General features: G+C 40.9%; 2 protein-coding genes across 3 annotated transcripts in view; one reads left to right on the top strand and one right to left on the bottom strand.

The window, feature by feature from the left end:
* LOC144680859 (E3 ubiquitin-protein ligase RNF19A) overlaps positions 1 to 16,157 on the bottom strand; it is a 104,901-nt gene extending 88,744 nt beyond the window's left edge. Inside the window, exon 1 of one of the 2 annotated variants that reach the window (XM_078542332.1) lies at positions 16,082 to 16,157. The gene's annotated coding sequence lies outside the window, so the exon portion shown is untranslated. Of the gene's footprint in view, positions 1 to 15,630; positions 15,870 to 16,081 lie in introns of those variants that run through there. The other variant, XM_078542333.1, reaches the window with a different exon arrangement.
* Positions 16,158 to 16,684: 527 nt separating this feature from the next.
* The window catches only part of LOC144681129 (uncharacterized), a 117,426-nt gene continuing 111,420 nt past the window's right edge, over positions 16,685 to 22,690 (top strand). The window contains exon 1 of the mRNA XM_078542858.1: positions 16,685 to 16,937. Within this exon, the coding sequence (XP_078398984.1) occupies positions 16,898 to 16,937 (40 nt within the window). The 5' untranslated portion in view covers positions 16,685 to 16,897. The remainder of the gene's footprint in view (positions 16,938 to 22,690) is intronic.

The raw sequence follows: 22,690 nt of genomic DNA, 5'->3' as shown, positions 1-22,690 counted from the left end.
AGAAATTCTAAATCCATTGTCCAGTAAATAGTATCTCTGTTCTATAAAAACCAATAGTTTCCATTAATTGGGTTCCTGCACACTTTAATCATCTGTCTTTTACTACTTAACCATTTCCTGTTTTAGTTCCCCTTCATTTTTTTTATTTCCTAGTTTCAGCTTTTTCTTGGTTTTCTGACCTCCTTTGCCCTTTCTCCACCAGTATACTTTACAATTGTTCTTTGCTGTTTTATACCAAAATTGGTCTCTAAGCACATGTAGGTTTTCTTGGATCCCTTTTCTTCTAAATCTTTTGTTCTTAAAATGGTTTGGGGAGGGGGAAACAAAATTTAATCATGTATGCCAATGTCAAGGGCCAGTCAGCTCCAATTCCTAAACCTGCACTTGAAATGTGTCCTTTTGATTGACATCACTGAACTAATGAGAATCATCAGATATGATTAGTTGGTCAGAAAGCTTTTCTTAAACTGTCCAAAGCTCAGGCTATTGGCCTCTGGCACTGGATGACCTGGTCCACAAATTACTGAACAAAAGCCTTGCTACAAGAGAGAGTTGACAAACATTTTTTGAGGGATCAGATCAGCCTTGAAATACTTCAACTGCACAACTGTTATGGGATGTGTGCTATAAAACATTACTGCAGTCCGATATTCAAGAATATGTGCAATTTACTGGCCATGTTCATTTACACTAACAATACAATGAAGATTAAGAAACAGGCAAACACTTCCGTAATTAGTTCATTAATGACTAGCACAGATATAAATTTGCAATCAAAGATTAAGTTAGTAAATTTGTTGCCTCAATTTGGCTGATGGAAGGGTTGTCCAAGGCTGTTTTGATCTCTAATAAAGCTGCAGACTAAATAAACTATTTTGCAAAACAGCATTTATGTCATTCCAACAAAACATAAACAGTGAGATGCAGATTAACTTCAGTTTATTAATAAGATACATGATATTTCTGTTGGGTTAAAAATGCATGAACTGCTCAACAAGATTTCATTAGTAGTCCAGAACCTGTTTGGGCTACAGTACTGAAATAATCAATTCATTATCGACAGAATATTAAATGCTGAAAGAAGTTGGTCAGTGTAGCCTTCTGACTACAGGGCTGCAAATTCAAATCCTAATGTGCGTGAGGGGAAGGCATTTTGTTTACTTGCTTTGGGTAATCAAAATCATTTCCTGATCAGGCTGTTAGAATAATTTACTGGAGAAAAGGAGTTAAGAGGAGATAGCGTCAATTCCAATCCAAATATGGGGCATCCCATCAATTGGCAAAACAACCCATCTTCACAAAAGTTTTGATAACATCTGTAGTTGAAATCTCTCTCCTTGTCCCAAGTCCTTGTTTTCTGGTTTTATGTTTAGCAAACAACCCCTAAACACCACTTTACTAAGAATCAGCAACTCAAATCATCTCCTAGAGGTCAATTTCTGGTGACTTGAAGAAACATCTTTTGCTTAAGTTAGAAACATCTTCTCGGGACTTGGTCGCTGGGGTAATGAGTAATAACATGAAAGGTTTGTTTCCCCCTCTCTTCTTGGAGGCATCCACTCTTACTAAGGTCTGATCCACAGGTGCTGTACAAGACGAAATAGTGAGTGTAAGCAACATAAATGGCAACAAACTCAAATTCTGTTCTCAGTGCCTACTCCCAAATATATCTGCAATTTCCAGCATGGACAGGAATAGGGAACGGGAACGCAGGATGAAGCACAGTAGCTTCAATTGTATAACTCCAGAGGCTACCTTTTTAAGACATCAGGAAACAGCACGGTGGTGAGGATTAAGACTTGGGACCTTCTAAGTTTTTACTCAGAGTGTTAGAAATGTTCTGTTGTTATTTCACAGTAATGCTCCTAGTACGGAGAACAAAAAATAAATGCACTGTTCTTTATCAAATTACTGAGGCACAGACACAAAGCTGCTAATAAGTAATACATTTAAAGCTACATTCCCCTTCAAAGTCACCCTTCGATACATTTTGCCTCTTCATCTGAATCTGTTCCAGTCATGCAACTATTAAGTTTGGGTTTCTCCCAGGTGGCTGAAAACATGGTTACAGATCATAAAGAGCAAAAGAAAGTCTCAAAGAAAGAGCAGAATTACCTCATAAAAGACAATCAACACTTGGACATCCTTGCCTCACCCCACTCAGCTTTCACTCCTTCACAAGTTGGCTCCAGGCCCAATTGCACTGGTGCAGATGGTAGATAAGCCAATGCTCCTCTGTCACTGAAACCAAAGGGCCACAAAATACTCCACATAATATGCCACAGCAAGTAGTCCAAGTTTCTCTCGCCCTGGAGCTTCCAAACCTTCCTCCCTCTGCAATTCAAACTGGAAACTGGCCAGACCAGAGAATGAAACACATTTTGTTCTTGATTCTGTAAAGTGATATTACCACGTAGCCTTGCTCCCAATGATAATGTTTTCAAATATGTAATGACTCAGTGTAAATTTAGAGAACAGTTTATGAAAAATTCTTGATGAATGGATGATGCTAAAATCTAAATACGAAACACAAGAAGCAGTTTTTTCAAAAGGCATTTTTCCACTGAGCAAGCATTTTAAGACCTAATGCAGAAAAGGAACATAGGAACATGGCAGAAATCAAAAAGTTATTGTTCCATCCAGGACTCAAACCACTCAGTGAGGAATCCATTTAATCTTACTGGACAAAGTACAAACCAGAGTTCCAGGAGGAACTCCCTAGAATTGCACTGCATCAGTGTCCCCACAAAAATACAGCACTGATGAATTAACTCGATACATAAAATCATGTGGAGGTATTGATGCATGTAGCCCACATCAATTACTCATGGTGTCTTCCATTAATTCCCAATTCATTGCCATGCTCGAAGACCAATACTGATAGTAATTTCTGAAAGAAATTGTTAAACTTCTAAAAGTATCCTAACCAATGAAATCAGGTCACATTCTTTTTAAATAGTGGGAAAAAATGACAAATTATTATTGGACATCTAATGGTAGTCTGTTAACTGAACGTGCTTAAGAGTTCTGTTAATTTGATATTAGGTTTTATTCAACAAAAAAAAACCTGTTTTAGATCAACACATTGAGGTCTTTTACTCTGCTCCCAAACTACAAGAGGTCAGAGGCTTGGAATCACATGGTGAGTGACTCACTTCCTGATTCCCCAAAGCCTGTTCAACTACAAAGCACAAGTCAGGAATGTGATGGAATATTCTCCACTTGCCTGGGTGAGTGCAGCTCAAAACAACACTCAAGAAGATGGACGCCATCCAGGACGTTTGATTGACACCACCTCATTCACTCCTTTCACTACCAGTGCTCAGGAGCAACAGTGTGTACCATCAAAAGACGCACTGCAGAAATTTGCCAAGCACCTTCCAAACCTGTGACCTCTGTACCTAGAAGGAAAAGGGTAGAGGCCATCACCTGCAAGCTCCCCTCCAAGCCACACACCATCCTGACTTGGAACTGTCCTGCCATTCCTTCACTCTTGTTGGGTCAAAAAACCTGGAACTTCCTTCTGAAATGTATGTGTACCTATGCTACAGGGACTGTAGTGATTTAAGGCGGTAACTCACCACCACCTCCTCAAAGGCAAAAATGCCCAGCAACACTCAAATCCCGTGAAAAACGCGTTAATAGTGAATGCACTTCATGGAAGTATTGCAAGGGTTTTTGAAAAATATTCACAAATTTAAAGGCTTATAAAATCAAGTTAATGCTTGTAAATGCAAAGTCTGCCAAGAGCCAGGAAAAAGCGGTCCCTGACATCACTCAACACTGGCAAGTGCAGCTGTTTATTTTCTGCAGCACCAGGTAAACCTGACTCTGTACTTGGTGCCAGAGGATCCAGCACCCTGTCATTCACTTGCAGAGTTGCCAGTGGTGGCAATGTTATAATGCAAATGCAATGTTACAAAGAACTGTTGCAATGGGCTACTGAGCTACTGCTTGAAAACATAATGAAGCCATTAACTGGGAAGAGCATACGAACTGTCAAATTTGTACGACTCTTAATGGCTGTATTCGTAAATAGTTACACAAAGTTAAGTCATGAACTGTTCAGTTATTGTTCTACCACATATTAAATGAAAGAAAGTGCAAGAAAGGGCCCCCAAGGGCAACCAAGCCACCTGGTCTCTGTACTACTCAACAAATAACAATCAACCACTAGATGGGGATGAGAGAAGCCCATGGCGAGTTGACCCTTGGACTTCTGTCCCTTTGTGTGGAAGAGATGCCCAAATTCTGCTCTTTTCCCCTCCAAACGAGGGCAAAACTGCTCCTGTTAATTTGCCTTGCTTGCCATCTTACATGAAGTATAATCACCTAGACACTCAAGACAGTCTGCATATCAAAGGAGCCAGCTGGGGTATCTTCCCAAAGAAAGGATAAGTCAATGTTTGCAGGACAAGTGAGGAGAATGTTTGGAAGAGATGAGGGAAAGAGGAAAAAAACTTTTTCTTTAAGTAAAAGAAAAAAACTTGCACTTACATGTTTCATGACGTGAGTATGTTCCAAAGTGCTTTGCAGAAAATTAAGTAATTTTGAAGTGTAGGAAATATAGCAGTCAATTTTTGCATAGCAAGGCCCCACAAACAACAATGCAATAATGACATAGAAACATAGAAAACTAAAAACTAGGAGCAGGAGAAGGCCAACAGGCCCTTTGAGCCTGCTGCGCCATTCAATATGACCATGGCTGATCCTCTATCTCAACACCATATTCCCACTTTCTCTTCATACCCCTTGATGCCCCTAATATCCAAAAATTTATCAATTTCTTTCTTGAATATACTCAGTGACCCAGCCTCCGTAACCAGATAATTATTCTGTTTTAGCGTTATTAAGTATGGAACAGGTCGCCAGGGAGAGTTTTCCATTTCTTCTTTAAATAATGTCCAATTCTCATCCGAAAGACGTTTCCTTTGACAATGCAGCATTCTCAATACAGCTCTGATGTGTCACTGTAATTGTGCAATTTACACAATCCCAGTGATGGATGAATGACTCCTAGGTTCTATTAATTCCAGTGAAGCAGCTTCTAGAAATCTTGAGAAAACAAGTCTCCAGTTTGCTTTCCTCCCTCCCTGTGGGAAAGTAGTAGTCTCCACTCTGCACCTTCCCACTGTTCAAGGGAGACACTCTGGCCATGAATATACACGCTGTCACTCAATGCTCTAATCCACCAGCCACCATCTGCTAGATGTACTACTTGATGAACCCCCTTTTCTCCATCAGTGAATCGTCTGAGCTGCTCTGGTCAAGAGTAAGAGCACATTGAAATAAAAGCAGTTGACACAGAACTACCGAACAATATTCACATTACATTAGAATGGAGGCAGAAGTGAACTCAAAGTATATCCACAAATCAAATCTCAAAAAATTGTTGAAAATTAAATAAATTTTAGTCTGCTCAAATCACTAATACATTTAATGTTTGAAGAACTATAGGAAGCAGAGTTTTGAACATGACCTGATGTTCTTCATTCTGCTACAAGCAGTCAATGACAAAAAAGCACTATTCCAAATTGTGCATGTTTTACAAGAGAAACTGATCAGACAACAAGCAAGTGAAACATGGATTTCTGCAAGTTTGGACTAAAAATAAAATATTACTTGGCCATGATTTTATTGTACTAAATATTTTAATACCAACAGTAAAAAAATTTCTGAAGCACAAAATTGTAATGACTAAAATGCGAGGGTTCAATATAATCTTTACACCTTCTACAGAAATATTGAAGACAACTTGGATTTTACCTTTCACAAGGAGCTGTTAAAACTTGGAAGTACATGCATCTTCTTCATACACTCCAATGCCAAATTAACCCATCTGCAATTGTATTGACTATCTCTAAAGAATGAAATGCCCATACACTGAATAATATGGGCCTCATCATATAACTTCATTTATTCAAGGCTACAGTTAATATTAGAAACATAGAAAATAGGAGCAGGAGTAGGCCATTCAGCCCTTCGAGCCTGCTCTGCCATTCATTATCATAGCTGATCATCCAACTCAATAGTCTGCTCCCGCTTTCTCCCCATATCCTTTGATCCCTTTCACCCCAAGAGCTATATCTAACTCCTTCTTGAAAACATACAGTGTTTTGGCCTCAACTATATTAGTTAGTTTAGGTTGCTGGATCAAAAAAAGAAACAGGATATATGAAATCCTCCTCTTCCATGGAGGTCATGCCTAAAGGTAACCAAGCAAAAAATTACACATTTCAGCTGCACTGCTTATTTTGTTTGGTAGTACAGAGCTTGAATACCGCTGAAAAGAAAGACATGTTGAAGTTTTTCACCTTGCATTCATCAGAAAGATGTTTAAGCCTTGCGCCTTTTTTGAATTACCTGGAAAAATTGGAAGCCTATAGTTCCCGTTGGCAATGCCTTGGCCAATAAGAGCTGCCTTGTCAATCAATCAACACCGCTTCTCTCCTGAAGTATAAATTGTTGTAATAGTTTGACATTTGGCATTCTTGCATTTGTCCTGATGAATGCATGATGAAAAGCTCCACCAACATGTCTCTCTTTTCAGCAACATTCATGTTGAAAATACAAAATAGGACGGAGATCTCAGCATCAAGACTAACTCCTCTCACTAGCAAACTAACCTCCAATGTTACAGTGATTTAGAGTGAATGGGGATAAATCAAATTATTGTGACACTGAAGAGATGAAGAATATACTTGTGCCTTTAATAAGCTAGTCAAAGTAGCAACAATTCAATGACTGTAAGATATAAGAATATGTGATTTCAGAACCAAAAGCACAAAAAGGTATCACTGGGGAAAAACTTATTAGCTCCAGCACTTCACCTTGCCACTAAAGGAGAAGATCCATAAACAGGATATACACAAATGAGGAAGCATAAACTTAAAAGATACAGGGATAGAATTTCCATGTTATGTTAGCACAAATGGGTCTAAAAGCAGTCCAACCAACACAAAGAAATTGGGAAATTTAAACTGTTAAAACCACTTATACTCACGTCATCCGCAATCTGTTATGCTGGTATAAGATTAAATTCTCCAGAATTAGGCCCCAACCAGGCAAAATTGATCACCCTTAAAACTGGCCACCCCTTCCCCGGTCGACATTGTGAAATTCTACCAGATCAAGAAGGTTCTTCAATTTGCACTCTTTTGGGAGTACAGAGTCACCGTAGACATCTTTTAAAAGTTTTTCTCATATCAAAAAATATTTCTTCAATAAGAAACTAACGAGTGTACACCAATGTAACTTCAATGACTCATGAGAGTTTAAGTCATTTTCAGTGAGTTTAAATAACATTACTCACAGTTGAAGGATTAGACATTTGCTAACATGTTTAATTTTCATTATAAACCATTTTTTAAAAAGCAGTATCAATGAAACTTCATCAGTTTACCACTCTGAAATACAAAGACTGCATTTTAATTGAAATAAAATAAATAACAAAAATGATTACTTTCAATTATGCTACCTGGTTTAAAGATGATTTTAAATTTATTATGCAATTTTCAGTAGAATCTAGAAACAATTTAACCAACGCAATTTCAAGCATAATTGACCCAAAACAAAAACTCTAACCCAATGTTCTCATTGAAATTGAAGTACTTGGAACATGTTCTCCCCCTTATTTGCAAATACAATATAAAATGTGTCAAAATCACTACATTATAAAGACACCATGACAAAAATCTCTAAGCCCCTCTTCCTCTCTTTAGAGGGAAAAAAGCTTTCATGGAAGCAATGACACTTGGAATACTGAAGCTTTCAGTGTCACGAGCTGATGCAATGTTAGTTACCATTTTATACTAATGTGACAAACAGATATCGGATGTTGAAAGATTTTACTTTCAGAACTGATCTGATAAAAGGCACCATGACCGATGGCCCAGTTACCCGTGTGGAATCTGGCAGGTTTACTGTAACCATGAGTTTTTAAAAAAATCTGTACTTAAATTTAACTTTCCTCAATTAAATGTGCACTGGGATTGGCATATGGGGACCAGGTTTTTTTAAACAGAGCAAATCATGTTTTGAAGCTTGAAGCCAAAATTAACAGTACTTTTCAATGAAACTACCACAAACAAAAATATCTAAGTTGTCTCTTGCACAGTTGATACTGTCAATGTTTTTTTAAGTTTAATTTTTCCTTTCAGGTTTTGGCATTTGGCATAATGGCTTGAATTCTAGCCATTATGATCCTACTACTGTTCCTCTGAGTAACGTGACCAATAGGGTAAATTTTCTGTCTTAAAGCCTGCATTACTGTCTTATCCCATTACTATGGAACCAGGATATTAGTGACAGAAACAGGTGCCATTGCATGAAACATTCTCAAAACAACAATTCACCTTTACTGTCACAGATAGAATGGAATACAACATTCCAAAAGTGTTTCAAAGAGGTAAAGCTGAATAATGTGCAGTGAGGGGAAAAGAGTTAACCAAGGTGGCCAGAGGAATGATCAGATGTATATTTTGAGGAGATATTTGAAGGAGCGGTAGTAGTAAGCTGGGGGATTTTAGGGAAAGCATTCCAAAGTGCGAGACAAAAATGAATGAAGGCTCTGTGACTCGACAAAAGCAACAACATGCGCTTTTGTAGCATTTTTAACTTTGTAGAAAATGTGCCAAAGCACTTCACAGGAGTTACCGGAACATAGGAAATAGGAGTAGGGCATTTGGTCCCAAGCCTACTCCACTATTCAATTAGATCTTCTACCTCAACGCCATTTTTCCGCACCACCCCCATATCCCTTGATTCCAGATTCCCCAGCCAGGGGAAACATCCTTCCTGCATCTGCTCTGCCGAGCCAAGTAAGAATTTTGTGTGTTTCAATGAGATCGCCCCTCATTTTTCTAAATTTCTGAGAATGCAGGCCTGGTACCCTCAACCGCTCCTCACAGGACAATCCCACCAGTCCAGTGAACCTTGTTGCATTCCCTCTATGGCAAGTATCCCTTCCTTAGGTAAGGAGACCAGAACTGTACACAATACTCCAGGCGTGGTCTCACTAAGGCTCTATACAATTGCAGCAAGACTTCTTTACTCCTGTACTCAAATCTTCTTGCAATAAAGGCCAACATACCATTTGCTTGCTGCAGCTTCATGCTAGCTTTCAGTGACTCGTGAACAAGGGCACCCAGGTCCCTTTGGGCATCAACACTTCCCAATCTCTAACTGTTTAAGAAATACACTGCGTTTCTGTTTTTCCTACCAAAGTGGACAACTTCACATTTTTTCACCTTATGTTTCATCTGCCATGTTCTTGCCCACTCACTTGGCCTGTTTAAAGCCCCTTGAGCCTCTTTGCATCCTCTTCACAACTCAAACTGCCACCTACTTTTGTGCCATCAGCAAACTTGGAAATATTTCATTTGATCCCCACATCCAAGTCATTGATGTAAATTGTTAATATCTGGGGCCCAAGCACTGATCCTTGTGGCACCCCACTAGTCACAGCCTACCAACCTGAGAATGACCCGTTTATTCCTGCTCTCCGATTTCTGTCTGTTAGCCAATTTTCAATCCATGCCAATATATTATCCCCAATCCCATGTGCTCTAATTTTGTTTAGTGTGTGGGACCTTATTGAAAGCCTTGTAAAAATCCAAATATACCTCATCCACTGGTTCCCTTATTTATTCTGCTAATTACATCCTCAAAAAACTCCAACAGGCATCAGGCATTAGATCAGACAAAATTTGACACTGAGCCACCATCTCAAAGGCAATTAGGGATATGTAAAAAGACCTGGCCTTGCTAGCGACACCCAAATCCTAAGAGTAAATTTTTAAAAAGGGACGTACAAAAGCTTTGCCAAAGTAGTAATTTTTAAGGATGAGAGTGAGAGCACGCGTGAGAGGCAGAGGGGTTTAGGGAGGGAATTTCAAATCTTAGGGCCTTGGCAGCTGAAGGAACAGTCATCAATGCTGGAGTAAAATCAGGGATGCAAAAGAGTTAGAGTGAAGAGACCTCAGAGGGATGTAGGACTGGAAAGGGTTACAGAGATAGAAACATAGAAAATAGGAGGAGTAGGCCATTTGGCCCTTCGAGCCTGCTCCGCCATTCATTATGATCATGGCTGATCATCCAACTCAATAGCCTGCTCCCGCTTTCTCCCCATACCCCTTGATCCCCCTTCGCCCCGAGAACTATAAAAACACAAAAAGGATGGTTGTGGGGGGTGGGGGGAGAGAGAGTGGGTGAGGACATAAAAGATTGAACTGGTTACAAATCATAAAGAGAAAAAATATGTCTTTCAGCAGCAGACAATTAATTGGTGACTGAAAACAATGGCCTCAGTCTTCCCAATACTTAATTGAGGGGATTTCTTCTCATTTAGTATTAGTTGTGAGATGAGCAGTGTGACGATGCTGAAGTTTAAAGGTGGCGGGGAGGGACGGTGTTGGATCGAGATGCAACAGAGGTCGGAATTGAAACAATGAAAACCACACGGCTGACATGTAGGTCCATCATTATAGGCCGCTAAAAAGTTTTTCTGTTTAAAAAAAGAGGCTTGACACCATCCACGGTGAAGGCTGAACATTGCAAATGAGAAACACAATGTGGCAATATCACAAACAGGGTTTGAAGAAAATATTGTTGTGAAAAACATTTTAAAAATTCAAACCAATACAAAACCACATGTCAATATTCTAAACCTAATAAATTGTCAAATCTGCCCTCTGCCATCAGAAAAGCCTCTATTATTGCTCATCACTCTTCCATAGTGACGAGGTCATGGCGCTAGATTTCTCCAAAATATTTGCTGCTCAGTCAAGATACTGGCATTGTGGACCAGCCATCTGATTTAAATGGAAATTAATTTTTTTTTGCTATTCACCCATGAGATATAAGCATCGCTGGCTAGGCCAGTCTTTATTGCCCATCCCTAATTGCCCTTGAGAAGGTGGTGGTGAGCTGCCTTCTTGAACTGCTGCAGTCCATGTGGTGTAGATTCACCCAGTACTGTTAGGGAGGGAGTTCCAGGATTTTGATCCAGCGACAGTGAAGGAACGGTGATATATTTCCAATTCAGGATGGTGAGTGGCTTGGAGGGGAACTTCCAGGTGGTGCTGTCCCCATCTATCTGCTGCCCTTGTCCTTCTAGGTGGCAGTGGTCATGGGTTTAGAATGTGTTGTCTAAGGGGGCTTGGTGAGTTCCTACAGTAAATTTTGTATATGGTACATGCTGCTGCCACTATGCATTGGTGGTGGAGGGTGTGAATGTTTGTGGATGTGGTGCCAATCAAACTGGCTGCTTTGTCGTGGATGGTGTCAAGCTTCTTGAGCATTGTTGGAGCTGCACTCATCCAGGCAAGTGGGGAGTATTCCATCATAATCCTGACCTGTGCCTTGTAGATGGTGGACAGGCTTTGGGGAGTCAGGAGGTGAGTTACTCACCACAGGATTCCTCACCTCTGATCTGCTCTTGTAGCCATGGTATTTATATGGCTGACCAGAAACTGAACTGGTCTAATGGTATGTTGATAGTGAGGGGTTCAGCGATCGTAATGCCATTGAATGTCAAGGGGTGACGGTTAGATTCTCTCTTGGATATGTTCATTGCCTGGCACTTGCCACTTGTCATCCCAAGCCTGGATATTGTCCAGATCTTGCTGCATTTGGACATGAACTGTTTCAGCATCTGAGGAGTCGTGAATGGTGCTGAACATTGTGCAATCATCAGCAAACATCCCCACTTCTGACGTTATGATGGAAGGGAGGTCATTGATGAAGCAGCTGAAGATGGTTGGGCCTAGGGCACTACCCTGAGGAACTCCTGCAGTGATGTCCTGGAACTGAGATGATTGACCTCCAACAACCACAACCATCTTTCTTTGTGCTAGGTATGACTCCAACCAGTGGAGAGTTTTGCCCCGATTCCCATTGACTCCAGTTTTGCTCTTTGTCCGTGTTTATACCAAGGCTGGTATAATGAGGTCAGGAGCTGAGTGGCCCTGGCTGAGCCCAAACCAAGTGTCAGTGAGCAGGCTGTTGCTAAGCAAGTGCCACTTTGTTTGGTATCCAAAATAAAATGTTGAAAATCCAGCAACACCAGGTCAACATCTATTTCCCTATAGGTCTGCCTGCATGCCAGGAAATATTGCACAACAGCAGTGCTGGTGCAGTCCCAATTTTTGCAATGTTCTTGGGAACTCAAAACTATTGCAAAATAAAAAAACTTGAACACAAGTGACCTTTTGCTTTGTGAAGGACAAATTTAAAAATTCATGTATTCAAAACTCAACCAATTTTGAATGGAAGTTCCTGTGTTTCCTTTTCTTATATGTACCATACAATTTCTTGGCTGAAAATAATCAGCAAGCCAATTATCACAGGATTCTTGTTAATTTAGCCACTTATCAAGAAAAATAAACAGGCAAAGGTGCAGATTGCCATCCAGTTCTCCAATTCTTTCTGCCAGGAAGTACATGGGCTTCACTTGCCATCACTTCCTCATCGGCTGAGAGCTGTTTGCTGTACTTGGAGAAATCTGTGTTCCCCCTTAGTTTGTAACAGGAAGCCATGGTACCATGAATTTCTGCATCAATGCATCATGCTGCTATTTAATCTTGAATGAAAATTTCAAGGGTTTATTGATACAATTAAAATGTATGATAATTCCACACAATTGTATCATGATTATAACATATATTACTATAAAGCCTTGAAGCACCAAGGTGCTTCACCCGAGCATTATAAAACAAAATATGACACCAAGCCACGTAAGGAGATATTAGGTTAGGTGACCATAAACTTAAGTCAAAGAGGTAGGTTTTAATGAGTGTCTTAAAGGAGGAAACCATGGTAGCGAGCCAAGGAGGGGTAGGGAGTTTATTCCAGAGCTCGGCAACTAAAGGTACGGCTGCTCATGGTTAAGTAATTCAAATCAGGGATACACAAGAAGCCATAACTAAAGGAGTGCAGATACCTCGGTGGATTAGAGGGCTAGAGGACATACAGAGTTAGGGAGGGGCGAGAGAATGGAGGGATTTGAAAACAAGGGTGAGAATTTTAAAATCAAGATGTTGCTTGACCAAGGGCTAAGGCAGGCCAATGAACACAGGGGTGATAAGGAAACAGGGTACATTGATACATTTTTCTTGATGCATGCTTGTTACTGCATTAGGAGCAACTTGTAACTAAGAGTTGATGCAACTCTTGAGTATGGTTTGGAGTCTAGCTGACTTGGAAACTAAGGGTCCTGTCAAATTGTTCATCTTGCCTGGAGCCCTGTTGCTGATAGGTTAGCATTTTTAAGCAGCTATCCTGCCTTATGATAAAGATATAAAAATAGGATCCCACAGTACATATCATTTTATTTTGAAAGTTTTAATTTAGTCTCCAAATACAGCAGGTCCCCTTAGTTTGCATTCACGTGGTCTGAAATGTAAAATGCACATTGCATCTGTCTTTAATGATCTTTTCCTTTTTATTAAATAGACAGTCGAAATGGCACATATAGCATGATTATCCAACAGATATGAAATTGTAACCATATTAAACCATTTTTGCGCAAATCATTACTTCAAATTCAAAACATTGGTGCTATATTGTAACTCCACGACTATGACTGCCAATTAGCCTTTGAGGACAAACTTATGCAAACCCCACTGAACCAAACCTCCCAAGCTTAGCCTCTTAATATTCAGTAAATTCCCACTGTGTTCCCATGCTGTCAACAGAAATTCAGTGAAATACAACGATGAGGTATTTCCACATATCCACTTGAAATTTGAAGAAGGCTGCAGTACGATCAAAAATATTATCCTTTCAACCGAAGATTATGTTCAAAGGAAACATTTCTGGGCTCTTATATGAAGGTGAAGTACTAGCGGTTACAGGTCTGTCACTAATGGTTACAGCAATTAAAAATAATGCTTCAAAAGTACAACAAATTAAAGTATCATCTTAAGTGCAAATCTCTATTTCCACATTATATTCATCACAACATACAACCTATTCATTGATCAAACAGCTGCTGACACCAGGATCATGTTAAGTATCCAAATGTATTTACGATCAATTACATATTGCCTTGCACATTTCAAAAATAACACAAAGTAACAGGCAAGTGTTTTACTTGTTACAAGTGGTCATATAAAACACAGCTTATAAAGAAGACGTGCTTCTTAACATTTAACAAGGCTTCAATATAAAGGACAGCTCCTTCAACAAGTTACATTTCTAACAGGCTTTTAATGTAGAAAATGGCCCACAGTATTTTTTTTCAGAGTGGGGTGAAAGGAAAAGGAGAGAGCGAAAAAGATACATGAAAAGAATAAAAGGCATATACAACCACTATGAGAAGTTGGTAAAGTCCTTTGGAGCAAGGATGATGGGTGAAGTGTTAGAAGGACAAAGGCATGTGTGAAGGCATAAAGCAGGACGAAAATGCTAAGGGAGCATAAAAATGTCATCAGTTTCTAAGCAAGGATGAGATTTTAGAAGTCAAATACCAGGACACAGGGAGCGAGAGCTGATGGGAATGTGGAACTGTGTAGGAAAAGGTGCAATGTTTTGGATAGGTGGAAACCAGTGAAAGAGTGAGGCAAAGGGACTGGCTGGAGAGCTTCAGAGAAACCAAACCAGTAGCTGTGAAGGTGATGGTGATAATGGTGATGCATAAACATGCAATGTTGCAGAGGTAAAAAAAAAGGCAGTCAGTTATAGACAAGAAGATTTTCCCCAAGTATTTTTCTAAAGTTCATCAGTAGACAAAGACATGCCCATCTTGTATATAATTCTAGAAGAAACCAGAGAGTTAGTTATTAAGAATTACTGAACAGTCGGGTTTTATGTCCTCAAATTACTATTTGTACATCCTATATCCATTATTAAGAATTGTCTATTTCTACTATGCCTAAATAATTGGGCTTTCAGGATCTATAGACATAACCATGTGTCAAAAAAGATGATTCCTTCAGTAAGGCTTTGCCCTGTTCTAATTTTTCTTGTACAATATTATATACCACTTGTTGGTCAAAACGATACAACTGTGAACTTTCTACAACTATCTGCACAAAGAAGAGGCTGTCAGTGATTTAATCATCAGATTTCAGGTTCCCTAGACATTTGTTACCTTGTGACTCCTCTTCACACTCTGTATTCAACAGCATGGATGACTAAAAGCTTGAAATAATGATAATCAGCGTACACCTTAAGCACTCGGAAACACATGAGATTACAAAGTACAAAGCAGCTGCTGTCCTTCAGTGATTTAAAATATAACGAGTGAATGCTTTTTTTCTAAATATGAACTTTTATTTCATAACTATTGTGTTATACCAGTTTTTGCTGTTACTTCATTCAAAGGTCTTACTTTAAATAAGCCAGGACAAAAATTACTTTACTTTAAATAGGTGAAAGACGATATACCACAGAAAATCAAATGTTTGATTGGATCTTTGGCATCTAGTCAGGATGCAGCAAGAGTATTGAAGATTGTCATTAGATTTACTTGCCCAGAGTAAAGATTATTAACATGAATAATTTACTGATACAAAATATATTCTAACACCCAGGCAATAAAAGGAACTATCCTACCAGCATTCGTTACTTCGCAAACCTAAATCTCTGTCACAGAAGTCAATCCAACGTCTAACAGAAGTCAGAACTAACCGAATATTTTAGCTCAAAGGGAGCCTCCTTTGCAGCATTTTACGCACCTACAGAAACCCTCAAGACTACAGCGAGTAATGGGATAGATCAGATCAAGTCAATGGCAGTATGCAACTGTTAACAAAAAAAAACCCCTGCTAGACCATTCCTCGTCAGGTCACCAAATCAAAGGTTACATCCGTAGTGCCACAGTAAAACTGGTGAAGAAATATATATGAGATTCGGCTGGGTTTCACTTCAGCACAATTCGAGGCGGGGGTGGGGGGGGAAAGGGAGAGAAATTATTAATGGGTAGAAAATGCATCCGTAAAATTTAACGTAGAAATCTACCCATTTAACGTAGAAACCTACTGGTTTTAATTCTGAGCCATCCTAAACTAAGGCTAATAGTTAATGAGAGGAACAAAGCTGCAATTGCAACCAGGCCTGCTGTGTTCAGTACTGTACTCACCCCCAGCTGCTTGCTCTGTTCTTGTCTTTGCTCAGGATCCAGCAGCTCACATTCTGCAACAGCTGATCCACCGCCCACAAAACGTCATCAAAACCCGCGCACCCATCCGCGTCATCACGCTGTGTGTAAACATTGCGTCCGCTCCAAAGATTCCCTTGGTCGCCGGTTTGCCAACCCGGGGTCGGGGTGTTTAAAAAAAAATCCCCAACTTTTTGGAAGTGGAGTTGGATTATTAATTATGTGTTTTTGTATTCGTTATTTTTTTTTTAATGGTAATTAGATTCTCAGGTGCGCGGGGCGTCATGCCGCAATGCATTCTGGTCATTGCAGTCGTTGGGGTGGCGACGACAGCTCGAGTTCACCTCCGGGGGAATATATTAAAGAAAATATTTTTTGTGCGTTACAGAAACGACTCGATATTTCCGTTCTCAAGGTTTTTGTTCCGGCTGGAGTCTACCATTCCAGCTGACAGCCTAGGTCAGAAGACTACAATACCCATAAGTCTATTGGGACGGAGGGGTCCTGCAGATGACGTTAGAGAACATGCCTCGGCCGTGCGCGCTGAAGTCATCGCCGGTAGCGTGTGTGCGTAGTGAGGTCATTAGAGAAGGGAGAGCAAGGGAGAGAGGAAGTGGTGGGTTTCCTTCCTGGACTCGCTCTCCTAGGGACTGGTGTTTCATTAATGGCTGTTAGTTTAAAACAGGAAGTAAATGAGATTTAAGCTCAACTTTTTTTTTGGTTGATAAATATTGGATGTGTCTGGATGTTGCTTTTTAACTCAACACGTTTCAACGCAAACTTAAGTTGAAGTGAAAAATGCCCAGAAGAAAGCAGTCCAATCCTCAACCTGTGAAAAGTAAGTAGTCATTGCAGTCTGTGTAAATGAGGAAAAGCGAAGTAGGAGTGGGGCTACTTCAGCTCCTGGTAAACTGAATTCTGACTTGATCTAAAGTTAAAATGGTTCTGATAAACAGAAAAACAAAAGTCTTAACTAAGGTTTATTCACTCGTTCTTGCTGGAGATTAGGAGGAAATGCTTCCCACTTTTGAATATAGTTTTTAGACCATGTCTGACTTGAATCTGCAGCATTTCTTTTCTGTATCACTGTCTGTAAGTAATGTACTAATGGAGGCCTGTAATGACTTTGAGTTGGAAACTGAGGTGATGGGAGGTGATGGGGTTAAAGTTGGATTGGTTTAAGTAGTCCAGTGACACGTGATAGTGGTGTACTTTATCAACAGTATCTTTAATTTCTATAAACCTTCTATATGGCAGACAGAAAAAAGTCAGAGGAATGGATAAGGAGTCAGAATGCAAGACTTCGAATCTCTAAAAGCACAATCAGAAAGATAGACTGTAAGTAAAAGTAAGGATTTAGGGAGGCAATTTCAGTGTGATAAGTTTGATTCATGGTTGTACAGCCAGTGTTTTGGGGTAGCGGTGGTGGAGGAGGAAGAAAGGAAGCCAAGTGGGAAACACCAGATTTTAAGGGTGCGGAAGAAGATGTAATGGTTGCAGGGACAGGGTGGGACAAGGCCATTGTGGGATTGAAGGAGAGAACATGGGATTTTCAGTTCATTGCATTGAGGGCCAAGGGGCCCAGTATGATGGGAGTAATAGATTAAACATTTAGTCCAGAGCAAGGTGTGGGCATTTGAATTTTGAAAATATTTAGAGCCCCTAAGGGAGTTGAGACCAGAAAATTGGAAAAATTGAGTCAGGTTCACCAAACCCTGGATAATGGTTTCAACAACAGTAGGGTCGAGATGGGAGACATAACAGACACTAGAGTAAGTGATCTAGGTGATGCATAGAATGTGGGTTTTGAAGCTTAGCTTTGGGCCAAACAGGATTCTAAGTTCGCAGTCGAAAAGCAGAATACTGCAGATGCTGGAAATCTGAAATAAAAACAGAAAATGCTGGAAATACCCAGCATGTCAGGCAGCATCTGTGGAGAGAGAAACAGAGTTAATGTTTCAAGGATGATGTGAAACATTAACTGTGTTCCTTTCTCCACAGGTGATGCATGACCTGCTGAGTATTTCCAGCATTTTCTGTTTGTATTCCAAGGTCATAGTGTCTGCTTTGCTTCCGGTGAGTGGCCAGGGATGAGAATGGAATTAGTGGCTTTGATCTTTGCAGCACGTAGCAGCTTGGCTCAATAAATAGTGCATATTTTCCCTGAAAAAGAAAGACTGGTATTTTTATAGCACCTTTCACAACCACCGGATGTCTCAAAGCACTTTTACAGTCAATGAAATACTTTTGAAGTGTAGTCACTGCAATAATGTTGGAAATGCAGCAACTAATTTGTGATGTTGATTGAGGGATAAATATTGGTCAGGACACTGGGTAGAACTTCCCTGCTCTTCGTTGAATATTGCCAAGGGATCTTTTACATTAATCTGAGAGGATCTCAGTTGATAAATGGCACCTCTGAGCGCTGCACTCACTCAGTCCTGCACTGGTTACATGGTTGTGTACATGTCCTGGAGTGGGACTCAACCCAGAACCTTCTACTATCAAGTTAGCCACAGGTAACTCTGTGTTAAGATACAGGATCTTCTTTGTGATTGGCCATGTAATATGGCCAATTAGCTGGACTCTTGGAGGTGGAGGTGTTGAGGATAGGAACATAACCAGATAGGATACCTAGGTTATTCAGCCTCAAGTCTTTAGATCATGATTAATCTGTACCTTAACTGCATTTACCTGCCTTTGCTCTTTCTCTCAATATCCTTAACTATTAACAATCTACAACCTTTAGAAGGAGAGTTCCAGATTTCCACTACCCTTTGCGTGAAAAAGTGCTTTCTGATTTCACTCCTAGATGGCTGAGATCTTAATTTTAAGATTATGCACACTTTTTCTGGATTCCCTCCCTAGAGGAAATAGTTACTCCAAAATCCCTACAAGCCTTATCTGTCATTGGAAAATGCTGGATTCCATTATGAAGGAAGTAGTAGCAGGACATGTAGAAAATCATAATACAATCAAGCAGAGTCAACATGGTTTTAATGAAAAGGAAATCATGTGTGATAAATTTATTTGAGTTCTTTGAGGATGTAACAAGCAGGGTGGATAAAGGAGTACCAGTTGTAGTGTATTTGGATTACCAAAAGGCATTCCATAAGTTGCCACATTAAAGGTTATTGCACAAGATAACAGCTCATGGTGTTGAGAGTGATACATTAACATGGATAGAGGATTTGCTAAATAGGAAACAGTGTGTCTGGGTAAATGGGTCATTTTCAGGTTTGCACACTGTGGAGTGCCACAGGGATTCATGCTGGGGGCTCAGCTATTTACAATCTATATGACTTGGATGAATGGACAGTGTATTGTAGTTTAATTTGCTGATGATACAAAGATGGGTAGCAAAGCAACTTGTGAGGCGGACACAGTTTGCCAAGGGGTGTGGATAGGATAAGTGAGTAGGCAGAAATTTGGCAGATGGAGTATAATGTGGGGAAAAGCAAGTTTATCCACTTTGGTGGGAAGAATAGGCAAGCAAAATATTTAAATGGAGAGACACTGCAGCATGCTACAGTACAGTGGGATCTGGCTGTCCTCGTACACAAATTACAGAAGTCAGCATGCAAGTACAGCAAGTATTTAGGAAGGCAAATTGAATGTTTGCCTTTATTGCAAGGGAGATAGAGTGTAAAAGTAGGAAAGCCTTGCTACAACTATGCTGGGCAATAGTGATACAATGCTTGGGGTACTGTGTGCAGTTTTGGTCTCCTTTATTTAAAGAGGGATACACGTGTTAGAAGCAATTCAGAGAAGGTTCACCTATGTTGATTTCTGGGATAAAGAGATTGCCTTATGAGGAAAGGTTGAACAGATTGGGTCCATACTCATTGGAGTTTAAAAGAATGAGAGGTGATCTTTTTGAAACTTAAGAGGCTTGTCAGGGTAGATGCTGACAAGAATTTGGAACTTGGGGGACACAGTTTCAAAATAAAGGATCTCCCCATTTAAGATGATGAGGAGTTTCTTCTGGAGGTCATGAATCTCTAGAATTCTCTTCCCCAGAGAGCACCAGAGGCTAGATCATTGTAGCTTAGCCCTGTAGATCTAAAATCTGTGAATATAGTTAAGGGAGTCGAGGGTTCCAGAGGGCATACAGTGGAAGTGGAGTTAAGGCCATGATCAGATCAGCTATGACCTTAGAGATAAAAACAAAAAACTACTGCGGATGCTGGAAATCCAAAACAAAAACAGAATTACTTGGAAAAACTCAGCAGGTCTGGCAGCATCGGCAGAGAAGAAAAGAGTTGACGTTTCGAGTCCTCATGACCCTTCAGCAGAACTGAGTAAAGTTAGGAGAGGGGTGAAATATAAGATGGTTTAAGGCGGGGGGAGAGAAGTTTGGGGGGTGGGGGGCGCAGTGATAGGAGCAGATAATCAAAAGGTGTCACAGACCAAGGAACAAAGATGTGTTAAAGGTGGTGATATTATCTATTGGGAGCAACGTATGCAGTAGACTAAGTTAGGGGAAGTGCAAGTGAAATGCTGCTTCACTTGAAAGGAGTGTTTGGGCCCTTGGACGGTGAGGAGAGAGGAAGTGAAGGGGCAGGTGTTGCATCTTCTGCGTAGACATGGGGAGGTGCCATAGGTGGGGGTTGAGGAGTAGAGGGTGATGGAGGAGTGGACCAGGGTGTCCCGGAGGGAACGATCCCTACAACTCTTTCTCCGGTACATCGATGATTACTTCGGTGCTGCTTCATGCTCTCATTGGGACCTGGAAAAATTTATTAATTTTGCTTCCAATCTCCACCCCTCCATCATTTTCACATGGTCCATCTCTGACACTTCCCTTCCCTTCCTTGACCTCTCTGTCTCAATTTCTGGTGATAGACTGTCCACCAATATCCATTACAAGCCTACCGACTCCCACAGCTACCTCGACTACAGCTCCTCACACCTCGCTTCCTGTAAGGACTCCATCCCATTCTCTCAGTTCCTTCGCCTCCGTCGCATCTGTTCTGATGATGCTACCTTCAAAAACAGTTCCTCTGACATGTCCTCCTTCTTCCTTAACCGAGGTTTTCCACCCACGGTGGTTGACAGGGCCCTCAACCGTGTCCGGCCCATCTCCAATGCATCCGCCCTCACGCCTTCTCCTCCCTCCCAGAAACATTATAGGGTCCCCCTTGTCCTCACTTATCACCCCACCAGCCTCCGCATTCAAAGGATCATCCTCTGCCATTTCCGCCAACTCCAGCATGATGCCACCACCAAACACATCTTCCCTTCACCCCACTGGCAGCATTCTGTAGGGATCGTTCCCTCTGGGACACCCTGGTCCACTCCTCCATCACCCCCTACTCCTCAACCCCCACCTATGGCACCTCCCCATGCCAACACAGAAGATGCAACACCTGCCCCTTCACTTCCTCTCTCCTCACCGTCCAAGGGCCCAAACACTCCTTTCAAGTGAAGCAGCATTTCACTTGCATTTCCCCTAGCTACTGCATTCGTTGCTCCCAATGCGGTCTCCTCTACATTGGAGGGACCAAACGTAAACTGGGCGACCGCTTTGCAGAACACCTGCGGTCTGTCTGCAAGAAAGACCCAAATCTCCGTCACTTGCCATTTTAACACTCCACCCTGCTCTCTTGCCCACATGTCTGTCCTTGGCTTGCTGCATTGTTTCAGTGAAGTCCAACGCAAACTGGAGGAACAGCACCTCATCTTCCGACTAGGCACTTTACAGCCTTCCGGACTGAATATTGAATTCAACAACTTTAGATCTTAAACTCCATCCCCCATCCCCACCCCCTTTCTGTTTCTTCCCCCTCCCTTTTGTTTTTTCCAATAATTTATATAGATTTTTCTTTTCCCACCTATTTCCATTATTTTTAAATCTGTAATGCCCTGTCAGTCTTTCCACCCCACCCCCACTAGAGCTGTACCTTGAGTGTCCTGCCATCCATTTTTAATTAGATAATATCACCACCTTTAACACGTCTTTCTTCCTTTGTCTGTGACACCTTTTGATTATCTGCTCCTATCACTGCTTGCTTGTTTCTACTACCACACCGCCCCCCCCCCCTCCCCTTAAACCAGCTTATATTTCACCCCTCTCCTAACTTTACTCAGTTCTGCTGAAGGGTCATGAGGACTCGAAACATCAACTCTTTTCTTCTCCGCCGGTGCTGCCAGACCTGCTGAGTTTTTCCAGGTAATTCTGTTTTTGTTTCAGCTATGACCTTATTGAAGGGTGGAGCAGGCTAGAGGGGTTGTGTAGCCTACTCCGATTTCTTATGTTTATCATTTCAAAGACCTAATTGAGAGAGGATGTTTCCCCTGGCTGGTGAGTCTAGAACCAGGGGACACAGTCTCAGGATAAGGGGCATGCCAAACGGCCTGCTCCTGCTCCGATGTTCCTATTACATCACCCCTCAACTTTCTAAACTGAAGGGAATTAAAGGCAAGCCTGCCCAAATGTAACCCTTTAATTACTGGCATCATTCTGGTGAATCTGTGATGTAATATTTCCAAAGTTGATATGTTTCATCAGGTATGGTGGCCAGAGTACTAAACACAGTACTCCAGTAGAGCATCTGACCACGTCTCTGTACAACTGAAGCATCACTTGCG

This window comes from Cetorhinus maximus, chromosome 5 (assembly GCF_964194155.1).
Source record: "Cetorhinus maximus chromosome 5, sCetMax3.hap1.1, whole genome shotgun sequence".
In the NCBI taxonomy this organism is placed as follows: Eukaryota; Metazoa; Chordata; class Chondrichthyes; order Lamniformes; family Cetorhinidae; genus Cetorhinus; species Cetorhinus maximus.
Note: the sequence above shows the minus strand (reverse complement) of the source record. Positions and strands in the feature narration are given on the sequence as shown.